Consider the following 14,783-nt stretch of genomic DNA (forward strand, 5'->3'; position numbering starts at 1 on the left):
GGTAGTTCCTAGTGATGCCGTGTATTTTCTACTGCATCGCATTAGGAAGTCCGATGTCTAATGCCTCTGTTTTTTGATTTATCAGTGGGTTCATGAAGTATTAGCCTGATTCATGCATTATGATAGAGATCCCAACAGCCTTTCAGGTAATCATTTTATCAGGTATTGATCCTCATTGCCTATATCCAGTGGGTGTTGGTAAATGTTTAACTGGCTATTTGCCAATTTTTATGGTATAAACATCCCTACCACAGCCAACTTAATTCTTACTGATGTGTCACTAAATGTGGGGTTGGAACAGATGTATGCACTTGGTTCTTACAATCATGATATGAGTTGTTTCCAGCAAATTACTGCGTAGATCCATGATTTCGTTGGTAGTTGCAAAATGGTGATACTTTTATTTTTTTAACGTTTATTAATTTGGGCCTTAGTTTATTTAACCATTTACCTATTGTTAGCCATTTTGCATATGACTGTTAAAAAACATGTGAGCTAAAGAATGTCATAAAACAATACAATTCTTGGGGTGCCTGGGTGGCTCAGTTGGTTATGCTTCTGACTCCTGATTTCAGCTCAGGTGAGATTGAGCCCTGTGTTGGGTTCTGTGCTAGGCGTGGAGCCTACTTAAGATTCTGTCTCTCCCTCTCCCCCCACCACTCCAGGCATGCACACATGCTCTCTAAAAAACAACAACAAATAAAATTCTCAGTATATGCATTTGAGTTTAGAAAGTTATGTGAAAACTGAAATAGACTTCAGTAATGGTGACAAGCAGAAATACCTTATTGTTTAATCAATATTTATTGAATACTACTGTGTACTAGGTACTGTGGAGAATTCTAAGAGGAATATGGATATGGCCCCACATTCTGCCTATCAGTATTAAAGTTACATGTGAGAAAGATAATAAGGCTGGGTGGTTTCTAACTAGGCTGATCTGTAGGTAGATATATATTGGCGTGGTGGTACAGGCTGTTGAGCTAACCTTTGAGGGATGGATATAATTTTTGGAGCCAATTCTGTTGATTTTTCTTTGATATCTGCCTTGGTTTACTTATTACCGGTTGCCTTGGGGACTACTATAGTAATCTCCAGTTTGGTTTGCTTGTTTCATTCTTTCCTTCATAGAGCAGCAGGATTAATTTTCTTAAGTTCAACTATGATGTCACCTTCCTACTTAAAACTTTTCAGGTCTTTTATGTAAACACCAAATTTCTTTGTCTTAACAGCTAGACCCAAAGCCATGAGAACACATGAATTCAGTAAGGGACAATCACCATGGCCTGGAATGCTCAGAGAGGTGTGTATTTCAGGAATAAGTAGAAACCGGAAGCCTGAAGTTTGTTTACTGATCAAAAAGAATGGAGACTAAAAGGGACAGAGTTCGCAAACTGTGTTCTTTTTTTTTTTTTAAATTTTTATTTATTTATGATAGTCAGAGAGAGAGAGAGAGAGAGAGAGAGAGAGAGAGAGAGAGAGAGAGAGGTAGACAGAGACACAGGCAGAGGGAGAAGCAGGCTCCATGCAGGGAGCCCGATGTGGGACTCGATCCCGAGTCTCCAGGATCACGCCCTGGGCTGAAGGTAGGCGCTCAACCGCTGAGCCACCCAGGGATCCCACTATTCTTCTATAGGTAATAATACATGTAAAGTTAAAAGTTATATTAAAGGGGCACCTGGGTGGTTCAGTCAGTTAAGGATTTGCCTTCGGCTCAGGTCATGATCCTTGGGTCCTGGGATTGAGCCCTGTGTTGGACTTCCTGCTGAGCGTGGAGTCTGCTTCTCCCTCTCCTTCTGCCACTCCTCCCTGCTTATTCTCTCTTTCTCAAATAAATAAAATCTTTTTAAAAAAGATATATTAAAAAATAGATATGGTGCCCAATATGCAAGAAACTAATATTATTTTCCTCTGCTTTCTTTTAGGTTATTTTCAATGTTGGGCCAATTTCTCTGTAGTTTTTTTTAGTGAGACAGGAAAGAAGGTTTTGCCTTCATAAGTACTTGGAGATCGTAGGAATTTATTTCTTTTTTTGATGATCAAAAATTGTTATTATCAAATTGTTATGTTAAATAAGAAAAGGATTAGGATACTGAATCCCTGGCCTCAACAATAATCAACTAACTCTTTATGGCCTAATTTGTTTCATCTATGTTCTCTCTCCCATATGATTAATTATACTTTATCCTCTACCCTTAGCTTGAAAAAAAATATTGAGGTATAATTTCCAGACCATAAAGTTCATCTATTTTAAGTGTACAACTCAGTGGTTTTCAGTAAATTTATCAAATTATGCTGTCACTATAATCTAGTTTCAGAACCTTTTCAGCACTCCAATAGTATGCCTCATGCCTGTTTACGGTCAATCTCCATGCCCAGCCCCAGACAGCCAGTAATCTACCTCCTGTTTCTATAGATTTGCCTTTTCTGGACATTTCATATAAATGAAATCATACAATATGAGGTCTTTTGTGTCTGGCTTTCTATACTTGTATGATGTTTTCAAGGTTCATCTAAGTTGTAGCATATATCGGTATTTCATTTTTTTTTATTGTGGAATAGTGTTCCCTTGTATGGACATACCACATTTTGCCTCTCCATTTTTCAGTTTGATGAACATCTGAATTTTTTATACTTTTTGCCTGTTAGAAATAATGTTACTATGAACACTTGCATGTGAGTCTTTGTGGGACGTATGTTTTCATTTCTCTTGGCACAGGACCAAGGAGTGGCATTACTGGGTATATGGTAAATTTAAGAAACTGCCGAACTGTTTTCTAAAGTGTCCATACTATTTTACATTTCCACCAAGAATGTGCAAGGGTTGCTGTTTCTTTCCATTTTCACCAACGCTTACTATTTTTTTTAAATTATAGCTATCCCACTGGGTGTGAAGTGGTATTTCATTGTGGTTTTGTTTCCCTGATGGCTGATGATGTTGAGCATCTTTTCATGTGCTTATGAATGATTCCTATATCTTTTTTTGGTGAAATGTCTACAGAAATCATTTGCCCAATTTTAAATTGGGTGTTTGTTTTCTTTTTTGGGGGGAGGGGAGGTGTTTGTCTTCTTATTGTTGAGTTACATATTCCAGAGTTCTTCGTTTATTCTGGATACAAGTCCTTTATCAGATGTGTAATTTGCAAATATTTTTTTTTGCATTCTGTGACTTGTCTTTCCATTTTCTTGATGGTATATTGTGAAGCAAAAGAGTTTTGGGATCCCTGGGTGGCGCAGTGGTTTGGCGCCTGCCTTTGGCCCAGGGCATGGTCCTGGAGACCCGGGATCGAATCCCACATCGGGCTTCCGGTGCATGGAGCCTGCTTCTCCCTCTGCCTGTGTCTCTGCCTCTCTCTCTCTCTGTGACTATCATAAATAAATAAAAATTTTTAAAAAAATTAAAAAAAAGAGTTTTGCATTTTGATGCAGTATAGTTTATCAATTCTTTCCTGTTTAGATTGTGCTTTTGGTGTCCTATCTAAGGAATCTTTGCCTAATCAAATGTCTTGAAGCTTTTCTTTTCACTTCTAAAAATATTAGTGTTAACTCTTCTATTTGTATCTGTAATCCATTTTGATTTAATTTTTGTATGTAGTGTGAGCTAAGGGCCTAAATTCATTTCTTTGTATGTGGACATGCAATTGTTTTAGTGCTACTTGTTGAAAAAAATACTCTCTTTTCCCTATTGAGTGGCCTTGGCACCTTTGTTGAAAATCACTTGAGTGTAAATTGAAGGGTTTGTTTCTGGACTCGCTATTCTGTTTGTTGATCTATATATCCTGATGGCAGTACTACATTGAATATTTTTTAAAGCAAGGGAGTTATATGTAGTCTTGTGAAGAGGTAATCACATGACTTAGACTAAATATTTGCTACAGTGGCACATTTTAAGGTAGTGCCTAGCATCTTATTCTTCAGAGTATGTGGCATGTAGCCTATTCAGAAGCATCATTGTAGTTCCTGGAAGTTGCAATACTTTTCTTACTTTCAGCCTTCTGACATGCTTATTTCCTGGACATACAGTAACACCTATCCAGCTGTTTATCCCCATCTCAGTGTCCTTTTCTGCTCTTTACCACTACCTATACTGTAGGTTCAAAACGTGATACTGATTGCTGCATCATAGTGGCCTTGGTGATGTCATTTTACTTCTCTAAGCCTTAATTTTCTCATCTGCAAAGTAGAAGAATTGAATTTGATCTCATTACTTTTCCAAACTCAGTCATTAATATTTTCCCTGGCGAACAATTCCAGGTCATGTGTAAGTTCCTTTCTTTTAACTGGTGAAAACTAATTGTTGTGTTTAACAGAGAATTGAACGACCTTGTATGTTTGGAGGGAAATGGGGCATTCTCAGGGAATTGAAGCAGCCCCTGTTGGAAAAGTACTCCTGGCAAACATTTTATCAGATTCATAGGTGCAGATAACATATGAACCCATCACTGTGTGTAACTGGGTGATTAGGAGATAGACATAGGCTCACAAATGCTTTTGTGATTAGTAAGGAAAGAAAGTACATTTTTCTATTATAAAGAAATAGCCGTTTTAATGAACTTGCCAAGAAGAAGAATGGTCTTCACTGATGAAATCCTTGAAGCTTTGCATATGGCTGACTCTCTACTTGATTGATACTTAAAAGTGCAGGTCCCACTGGCAGGCTTCTTTCAACATTTTCCATCCTTTAAGTGTTTTTTTCCCCTCTTTGGCGTTTGAATGCTTTATTTTCTTCATAAAATATTCCTAGTTTGGGGGGGATGGGAGGCCTTTTCACAGCTGAAGTTATTCTAAGTTTCACTCCCCTGAAGAATCGGCTTTCTGTTCTTTGCAGCTTTCAGCTGCCACATCTGCTGCTTTATTTTCACTTATTTATTTGGAACATGTTTTCATTAAATTATTGATTTGGGGCTCTGTAAAAATCTGAAGGAAATTAGTAAATAGACAGTAATATATATGGATAAAATTTTGACTGGAAATTCCTAAACATAATAAAATAAAAGGATAAAAAATTGGAGGTTAGAATGTTGGGTGAAGATACGAAGACCTGACATTCAGCAGATCAGTGCTAGAAAATGCACATCTTTCAATAAATTTAATAAACACTAGTAATTGTTACTGTGTTTCCCGAGTTTAGGATTAAATGGCAATTTCTTTCATGAACCTTTAAATCTAGTTTTCAGGATTTGGGTATCTATTATTTTTTTCCCTCATTACACGTATAAACATTTTTGATTTGACAAAACCTTGCTCATACCTGGTATTCCACATTATTTGAGACTTCAGGAATAAACCTGCAATTGCTTCACAAGTATGGTAGCTATTAATGTATACATCAAAAGTGTCCTTCTCCCCTCTTCTTTCCTTCCCTTCCAGGAAAGCAGGTATTACTGTTAACAGGTATGTTGTCATCTTTTGCATGTGTGCGCTAGATTATTCAGTCAAAGTATTTTTTTCAATTTCACTTTGCATGAAGATATACTTTCTCTTTATAAAACTGATTAGAGCATTCTGGATAAAATATTTGAATCTAAGATCATGAATGGACTGTAACTACTATAAGAGGAGATATTTACTAAATTCAGTTCTAGTTATTCACCCACTATGTGAATATACTACACACAAGGCAGTGTGTTTAGGTGCAATGGGAGATAAAAAGATGAATCAGACATAAGCTTGTAGAATGAAGCTAGATTAATATCATCTACTGTTAAAGGAAATGAACATGGAGTCATAAACACATAGAAGAGATTTTTCAACAGGAGCCAAATAAGGATAGATGCATGAGCTAATACCATTTTTTTTTTCCAAAGAGTTACCACTCTAAGTTACCACTCTAAGTTACCACTCTAAGTTACCACGCTAAGGGAAAACCCAAGGCTAGACTCTGCCTGCCTCCTTCTAAAAGCCGTGTGTGTGAGTAGACAAGTCTTGAAATTTCTTCCTGAAACTCCAAATCTGGTGTGAAGCGAAATGAATGCATACTCTTAGTTTTACCTTTTCTTGACTGAGGGTCAGTGGACATGACTTCTGGAAAGAGAGGGAAAAAGCTGGCAGAATGAATAATCACAGCTGATGCCCTGATATGGCGGAGGGGAAGGCCCAGGGCTCCATGCTGAACTGAGGGAACAAACTGAAGTTTGGGAAGTATCTCCAAGGCCATTGATGTACCTGAAGACTTGAGAGAATACACTCTGTTAGAGAATTGTTTATATCCTTTTGGCATTCATATTTCAAAATAGCATATTTGTAATAGCCTCTTGTTGACTTTTCAGTTTTAGTTATCATCTACTGTCTTTCCCTTCTAGCACCTTTTTTTCTCTTTCACCCTCTCAGTACAATTAAAGTAGAATTTTGGTTAGGTCAGTATTTAGTGTTTATATTATTCTTATGGCCATGTAAGCCATATAGTATATTATTTACTTTTCTTACTTATGCAGGTTTTTGTTGGCCTTGGAGTACATAATCAACTTGTTTCTTTTCAGTGTACTTGCCCCTGAAGCAACTGTAGACTTCCTCAATTTTCTAAAGGTCCTCTTATAAAATTCTGACTCAGGTATTAGTTTTATCTGTTTGAAGAAATGTAGAGTGATAGTCTTCTTTGCGGGTACATAGTATTCATCATAGCATCTCCCTTCTCTGTCATCCAAGGATTCTCTTCTTTCTCTCATATTGGAGTTCCTTTATCCTGTATCCATCCCATGCCTTGCTCTTTCTTGGTTTACTCTCTTGCTTTGGTAGAACACACCCTTGAGTAGCTTTTTTGGAAAGAGTGTGTAGAGCTCAATATGAGCCTCTGAATGTCTAATAATACCTTTAATTGAACCATCATGCAGGCTGCTCATCTGGGTGTTAAACCATCAGTTGGGAATCAGTTTTCTTTTCTTTCTTTTTTAAAGTTTCTTTCTTTCTTTCTTTCTTTCTTTCTTTCTTTCTTTCTTTCTTTCTTTCTTTCTTTCTTTCTTCATTCATTCGAGACACACACACAGAGGCAGAGACAGGCAGAGGGAGAAGCAGGCTCCAGGACAGGGAGCCTGATGTGGGACTTGATCCCAGGACCCCGGTGATCACAACTTGATGAGCCAAAGGCAGGCACTCAACCACTGAGCCACCCAGGTTCCCCGGAAATCAATTTTCTTTAGGATTTTCATTAAACTGATCCAATGAATTCTAGCTTTCAGTAGTATATTAAAAGTCTAAAACCATTTGGACTTTGATCCTTTGGATGTGGCCTTGCCCTCCTCTTCCACCCCCTGCTGGAAACTTGTAGAATCTTTTAACTCCAGTATTTTGAAATTTCGTATTCATGTGCCTTGCCATGGATCTGTTTTCTTCCATTGTCTTGGATACTCAGTGGGCTCTCTTAATTTAGAAAGTCCTATTCTTTATTTCTTGGTAGTTTTCTTGGAGTGTGTGATTTTTTTTCCTGATATTTTCTCTCTTTTTGTGGAACTTTTATTTGGATATTGGATTATTAGGATATTATTCTACTTTCTTTAAGATCCCCTTAGATTGGGGTGCCTGGGTGGCACAGTCAGTTAAGTGTTCCACTCTTGGTTTTGGCTCAGGTCATGATCTCAGGATCATGGGATTAAGCCCTGTGTTGGGCTCCACACTCAGTGCTGAGTCTGCTTGGGACTCTCTCTTCTTCTCCCTCTGCCCCTCCCCTCTGTGCTTGCAAGTGTGCTGTGCTGTCTTAGATAAATAAATAAATATTAAAAAAATCTCCTTAGATTATCTTTGAACCTTTGTATTAAGCTTTCCCTTTCTGCTATCATGTTTTTAATTTCTTGGTGCTCTTTTTAATTATTTGTTCTGTTTTTCAGTAGCATTTCAGTATTTCATCTTTGCAAGTAATATCTCTTATCTCTTGCTGAGGACTTCCCTGAGAAAGTCTTTTCTCCTTTGAGAAATTTTATTCCTTACTCCCACCCCATTAGCTGTCTTAGTAAAATAAAGCTTCATGAGGGTAGAGCTTTTTTTCCTGTTTTTTTTTTCACTGCTATTTTCCTAGCACCTCAAACAATGCCTGATACATAGTAGATGTTTAAATATTTCTGGAATAAACTGAACAGTCATTATGATGATAATAATATATGTTAAAAATGATCTATTATAGATCTAATCTGTCTCTTTGAGATTAACCTTTTTTTATTGCTCTTAGAAATTTTTCTGCAGATATCTGGTAATACTTTATCATCTGTTTCTATTTAAAAAGGGGGGTAAAAAACTGATTGAAATATATAGATAAATGGATAGGACTTGGCATCTTGGGTTTCATGAGTGATCTGATTTTATTATCTTGTTGGAGATATCTTGATATTGGTATCTAGTTCTTCATTCTTGGCCGGTCCAATTCCCTGGACTACTTCTTTTAATCTCTGGATACAAAAGTCTGGGAGCAGAGAGGGAGAGGACTGCAAGTCTCAACATCCAGAATGTATATATTTACTAGCTCCTCCTGTTTTCCGTATGGCCCCATACCTTCATCTGGACCTAGTGTCCTCCCTGGAGAAGAAGGATACTTTTAGCCTTTTGCTGGAGTGGGAAACATGGTGAAAATGTACAGAATGTGGGAGAAAAATCTCAGGATCTAACTGCTCCTAAAGGGCTTCAATTAGTCTTTTTTTTTCTTTTAATATGGGAATGGATCGTGGTTCTGTAGTTCTTTCTTATGTTAGTTCAAACAGATACTTGTTGAATACTTACTATATTCTGAGTTCTGCAGGTGAAGTAGGGGTAGGGCATGGACACTGTACACAGAGGGGACCACAGGAGCAGGGATCCTGAAGCCAAAAACTGCTTGAGGTGTAGCTGGAACCTGACCTTCAATGTCAAGTTATGCCATTCTAAAGGATAGGTAACAGGATTCACTATTAGTTAATTTTCTTTACTTCTTGCTTTCTTCATTTTACTCCTACTTCCTACTTCTAGAGGAGTTTGATTTCATCAGTTCTTGAGAACTGGGGCTTCTGTGGTATACCTTGGTTACTGTCTGCTTTCTCTATTGCTCATTTAGCTATCAGCCACTCATCTTTTTTCCCAGTTCAAAATTTAAACAAGAAAATTGAAACATTTTTTTCACTATTTGTCAATGAGGTAGGAGTGAGATTAGTTGCAAATATTCAAGCTACCATCTAGGCTCAAAAGTCTTACTGTAGGACATTTAATGAAATTTGAGGACAGCAGACACTAGGAATCCTATACAGTATCAAGCCAAGCTTTTAATTTCAAGTGATCCCAGGTTGATAAGTACCTTTTGGTTTCTGGCAGATATAGTAGAGGAGGAACCCACTTTTCACACAGGGCCCAGAGTATTCCTACAGGTAAAGTTCCAAGGGATATGCATTCATAGTCAAAGGTTGCCAAGCACTCTAGGAAATGGAACACAGTGAGAGGGAGCTAGCAGGAGCAACAAAAGAGTAGTAAATACAAAGCCCTCAGATTGTGGGATTATCAGACACAGACTGTTATATAAATACGTTTAATAAATTGAAAGAAAAGGAAATGGAGAAAATGGGTATATAGCCACAAAATTATAAAAATGAAAAAACCATTTGGAAAAAGATCAAATAGAACTAGAAATGAAACACTTAGTCATTGAAATAAATTTAAGCCTGGGTTAACAGGACAGTTGAAGAGGGAATTGATTGATGGAATGGTAGATCTTAGAAAATTATCAAAAACAGGGATGCCTGGGTGGCTCAGCGGTTGAGCATCTGCCTTCGGTTCAGGGCGTGATCCTGAAGTCCCAGGATCGAGTTCCACGTCGGGCTCCCTGCATGGAGCCTGCTTCTCCTTCTGCCTGTGTCTCATGAATAACTAAATAAAATCTTTTATCTTTTTTTTAAAAAAGAAAATTATCCCAACCATAGCACAGTTGAGACAAAGAACTCCAAAAGGAGAGATAAGAGAAAATGGCAGAATCAGAATTTCCCAGAGTGAACAGGATACCACATGGTTCAGAAAGTCCAGTGACCCTCAGCAGGTTATGAAAGAAAAAGAGGGTGAAGAAATAGGCTGACTTGGTGTCAAGTTTGGTACTGCAGAGCACCACAAAGATATTTAAAAAGCAACCAGAGAGAAGAGAAATTACCAAAACAACGATTCTGTAGCCACCTGACTCCTTGACAGCGGTACTGGAAGCCAGAAGACAGCAGAATGTTAGTTTTAATGTGCTATGAGAATATAGCTGTCCGTCTAGAATCTCTACCCAGTGAAATAATCTTTCAAGAATGAGGGTAAAGACTTTTCAGTCACAGAAACTGAATAAACTTGCTAATAACAGATTATCCATGAAGGAAATTCTAAAGGATAAACTTCAGACAGAAGCTAATATCATAAAAGAAATTGTAATGGAAATTAGGAAAATTTTAAAACCGAATGAGAACATATCAAAACCTGTGACAGTTGGGAGAACATTTGTAACACTAAACACTTACATTATAAAAGAAGAAACACTGGAAATTAATCAGCTAAGCAAATAATTCAAGCTAGAAAAAGAACAATAGGATAAGCCCAAAGAAAGAAAATGCAAGCAGATGAACAAACATCAATGAAACAGAAAGCAAGCAGACAATACAGAGGCTCAGGAAAGTTGGGTTTTTGAAGAGTAATAAAATGGACAAATGTCAGGTGAGCTCAATGAAGGAAACTAGAGCGATGATACAGTATTAGGAAAACAAAAGTTATGTGCACAGAAATTAAGATGAGTAGAGGAGGTTATAGGAATGCCTTTCTGGCAATAAATATGAACATTTAGACAATGAATGTCTAGAAAAATATCATTTATCAAAACTGATTAAGAATTGGAAATTCTAAATAATTCTGTAACAATTAAAATGTGAAATCATTAAAAATCTTGTTTCAAGGGCACAGGTGAACTATACAATGGGATCAAGGTGTATTTTCTGTGGAAACAGGAAGAAGTGACATACCAAATGCATTGTTTTTTAGCAATAAAATTATCCGTGATAACAGTGCCCTAACAGTGATAGGCCAGTTCTGTTCATTACTGGAATAGAAGGATCTTTTATGGTCCAGAATAAATTATATACTCATCAAAAAAAATTCTTGTTTCAAACAAAACTCTAGGCCCAGATGCTTCTGCTGTCAAGTTTTACCTGACATTCAACAATCTCAGCCTGTTCCAGAGTATAGATTGGGAATACTCTCCAGCTGAATGAAGCATAACCAGTAACCACATGAGAAAGGAAACCCACTTATCAGTCTCACTTATAATTGGCAAAAATCCTAGACAGTATATTAGCCAACTAAACCTAACAGATATAAAAACCTGACCAAGTTGGGATTATCCTAGGTCATCAAGGGTGTTCTAATATTTAAACATTTATAGTGTAACTTATCATATTAACTAATTATAAGGGGAAAAATCATACTATCCTCTTAGTGGGTGGACATGCAGTTTTGGTTAAAATTAAACAAATTATAAAAAAAAACTTAAAATGATGGTGGGAATTTTCATGATCCATTAAAAGGTTTCTACACAAACCTACAGCAAATACCATACTTAATGTTGGAATAGTGAAAGCCTTACCTTTGAGATCAAGAGAAGATAAGAATGCACATATGACTATTGTAAGTCAACTTTATAGTAGGTATTCTAGCCAGGTAAGTAAAATAAAAAACAAAAAATACATAAAGGTTGAAAAGAGGAAACCAAATTGCTGTTAGTATTTGTAGGTGATATGATTTTATTTAAAAGTATATTCAGAAACACCCTCATCTCTTATTTTACAAAAATAAGGCATTTGTTTTTTTTAATTAAAAAAATAGTAAAAATGAAATGAATCAGACATGCATCTGGATGTAGGTCCTGAATCTGAGTACACTAAGTAGAGGCAGCGAAACCTACAACTCCCCTGGTTGGTTTTCTGTCTTTCAGGGATCACTGTCTTTTGTTGCCAGATTTCCTAGTGTCTTGAAAACTGTTGTTTTATACATTTTGCTCCAGTATCTTAAAACTGTTGTTTCATATAAAAAACATGTGTTTGTTTTTGGCTGTTTCAAATGGGAGGGTAAATCTGGTCTCTGTTATTCCCTCTTGCTGGAAGCAGAAGTTTAATTAAATGCTTATCAATTCTTAGTCCTCTTCTGTTAATAGAGTTATTTTAACATGCACTTTGTTCCGGTGCAAGGCCTTTCCTTTAAAAGCATGTGTAGGTTTAAAAAGAAGTTTTTTTAAAGAAACGGGTCATTTAAAGGCTTAATCCTGAGGACCTTTAAGTAAGGTAGGGAGGTGCCCTAAAATGGATAATTCCTGAGGCTTTTGTTTTTTTGCTGCTACATGCTTTGTTACCAAAGGCTGTTCAAGGTCTCACCACCGCTGGAGTTTTGACCCACTGATGTGTTTCATAAATTTTAATGAAAGACAGATTGAGAGAAACCACTGATGGGCCCACATGGTTGTACCAGATCTTGCACTGGCTCAGAATGCAAATCTCTATGAAATTACTCTTAAGTTACCTTTGTGGAAAGCCCCAAACTCCATCTTCTGGCTCGTATGATCTAGCTAGGTCAGATCAAAAGTGATTTGCAAAAACTTTCATGTTCTTGGCACATTGCTATGATTTATTTTTAAGTCACAGAAAATTGTTCAAATATTAGCACACATATTATATTTGCCAATAAACTAGGTATGGTTATATAGAGCACAGTGTGCTTTTTAAAGGAGTTTGTAAAGAATATGGTTTAACTTGCCAATGTGTGATAATAAGCTTATTTCTTGTGCATAATTATGAGATTTGTAATTCACTAGCAGATGTTTATTTTTATTTAGTTAAAATTCAGACGTTCTTGGCTTAACTCACATTTTCTCTGTATCTCACAAAATTAAAAAAAATTAGACAAATTTTTGTTCAAAACATCCTTTAAATGGGGCCATTATTGTAGAAACAGATTTTATTATTGCTGCTAATAAGGATCAGGGAGAGAAAAGGAAATTGAGATCTTTGAAGGGTCCCTCAACATCATTTAGTCCTATCTCTTTGAGCCTCCCCTGCTGCTGTCAGACCCACTAGCTTACAGAGCAGCAGAGCTGCCTCATGGGGACTCTGGCTCCCTTCATTTCTGTAGCCTACTTGCTGAGCTAATGAATAGTGTAATGGCCAAGAGATAGGGAAAAATATTAGAGAAACCAAAAGGCCTAGATTATTTGAAACTAAATAATTAACATCAGAATAATGAGGGATTGACTGCCTTTCCCATGCTGGGTTCTAGTCCTTTGATCAAAGGGTGTCTTTTCTTTATTGTTTTATACTATCTTAATCAAAACAGCCTATATAAATAATTGGATTTGGGCTAGGTAGGATGAAAATGAAAGAGAGATTAGAAATAGCATATACTCCTTTTTTAAATTAAGCATTCAGATGGATTTTAATAACTTAAACATGTTAACTGCAATTGCTATTCGTAGTTAAAAAGTGGAAGGGTATTTTATTTTGTTTTTGGTAATTCTTAACAGTATGTGTTTTTCTTTTCAGCTACTAAGTCAGGATTGTTACCTCCACCACCTGCACTCCCTCCAAGACCTTGTCCGTCACAGGTAGGACACAGAAGTTGATTTCTGTGCACTGTTTGATAGAAGGGAAGTTTTCCTACCACTGTACTTCCTTTGCAAGGGTTGATAGCTACAGAACTAACTGGCTGGTCACATTTCCACGATGACATCTGGACAAAGCAGAGTGTGGTTTCATTTCTTATCCAGCCAGTCCCCCAACCTCACGTGGAAAAGGGAAAGTTTCCTCAATAAGCAACCAAACAAATGCATAGTAGTTCACCTTTGGCCCTAGAGGGTTGCATATTGTTTTCAGATAGAGAAAGGAGTAGAAGAATGGGCATTTCTCCAGTTGCGGGGGGCATGATTTGTTTTTATGTATAATTTAGGTGTGTATATTTTCATCAGTATTTTAGGAGTTGTATTAATTCTCCATAATTAATGGTCATCACCATGGTGTTAGTGCTGTGTTTGGAGCCTATATTGCTTTCTGTAGGATGATATTTTCCTTTGGAACAATAAGCTGAAACAGCAGGAGTTGGGAGAGGGTGTCACCAAAATCTGTTTCACTTGTGAATTAATTCTGCCTCATTTATATGTGCTACTATGGCCTTATTCATCAACACTCCTTGTAGAGTTAGAAATGAGAAGCAAGCAGCAAATCTGCAGAGTGTGGTAAAGGGTGCTACAGATCTTTCTTTTCATTAATTGCTGTTAAAGAGACTTTAAAGGCCTTCTAACTTTAAGCAGAAAATGTTGGAAAATTTCTCTCTAAACAATCTCAGTTTCTACCTTATTACTCTAGATGGTTTAGAATATACCTTTCCATGTGGCACATCTTAGGACTTGCTGAGTCATTGAAACCACTTTTAACATTTGCTTGTCCTTCTTTTAGAGAATTAGATCATTTTTAGCATCCACTCAACCTTGAGGTGCAAATACAATGAGTACTGCTTTCCTTCCTCAGTTTGAAGGGTAATAAAAAAACCCCTGTTCTTCCTGACACATAAATGGGTGAGAACCCCCTTTCTAATACTCTAGGATTGGCTTTAAGAGATGTTGATTAGTCAACAAGTATTGAGTCCCCGCTGTATGTCTAATGGCAAGCTTTAGTTCTGTCCTAAGCTTTTCCCTGGTTATAATTTCTGTTCATTGAAATTATTAGCTCTGTTTCTTGAGCATCTGCAGTAGACAGATATTGTGATAAGTGCTTTCAATGCATTATTTAATTTTCACGAAAATTCTATGAAGGAGTATTGTTTTACAGATGAGG

The 14,783-nt window shown here is 36.9% G+C and overlaps 1 protein-coding gene across 3 annotated transcripts in view; it reads left to right on the top strand.

Moving 5' to 3' along the window:
* Positions 1–14,783, top strand: part of REPS2 (RALBP1 associated Eps domain containing 2) — a 225,532-nt gene that overhangs the window by 153,762 nt on the left and 56,987 nt on the right. For all 3 annotated transcript variants that reach the window (XM_055339073.1, XM_055339075.1, XM_055339076.1), the window contains exon 14: positions 13,497–13,558. In XM_055339073.1, the coding sequence (XP_055195048.1) occupies positions 13,497–13,558 (62 nt within the window). The remainder of the gene's footprint in view (positions 1–13,496; positions 13,559–14,783) is intronic.

Source organism: Nyctereutes procyonoides, unplaced genomic scaffold (assembly GCF_905146905.1).
Source record: "Nyctereutes procyonoides isolate TBG_1078 unplaced genomic scaffold, NYPRO_anot_genome, whole genome shotgun sequence".
Classification (NCBI taxonomy): Eukaryota; Metazoa; Chordata; class Mammalia; order Carnivora; family Canidae; genus Nyctereutes; species Nyctereutes procyonoides.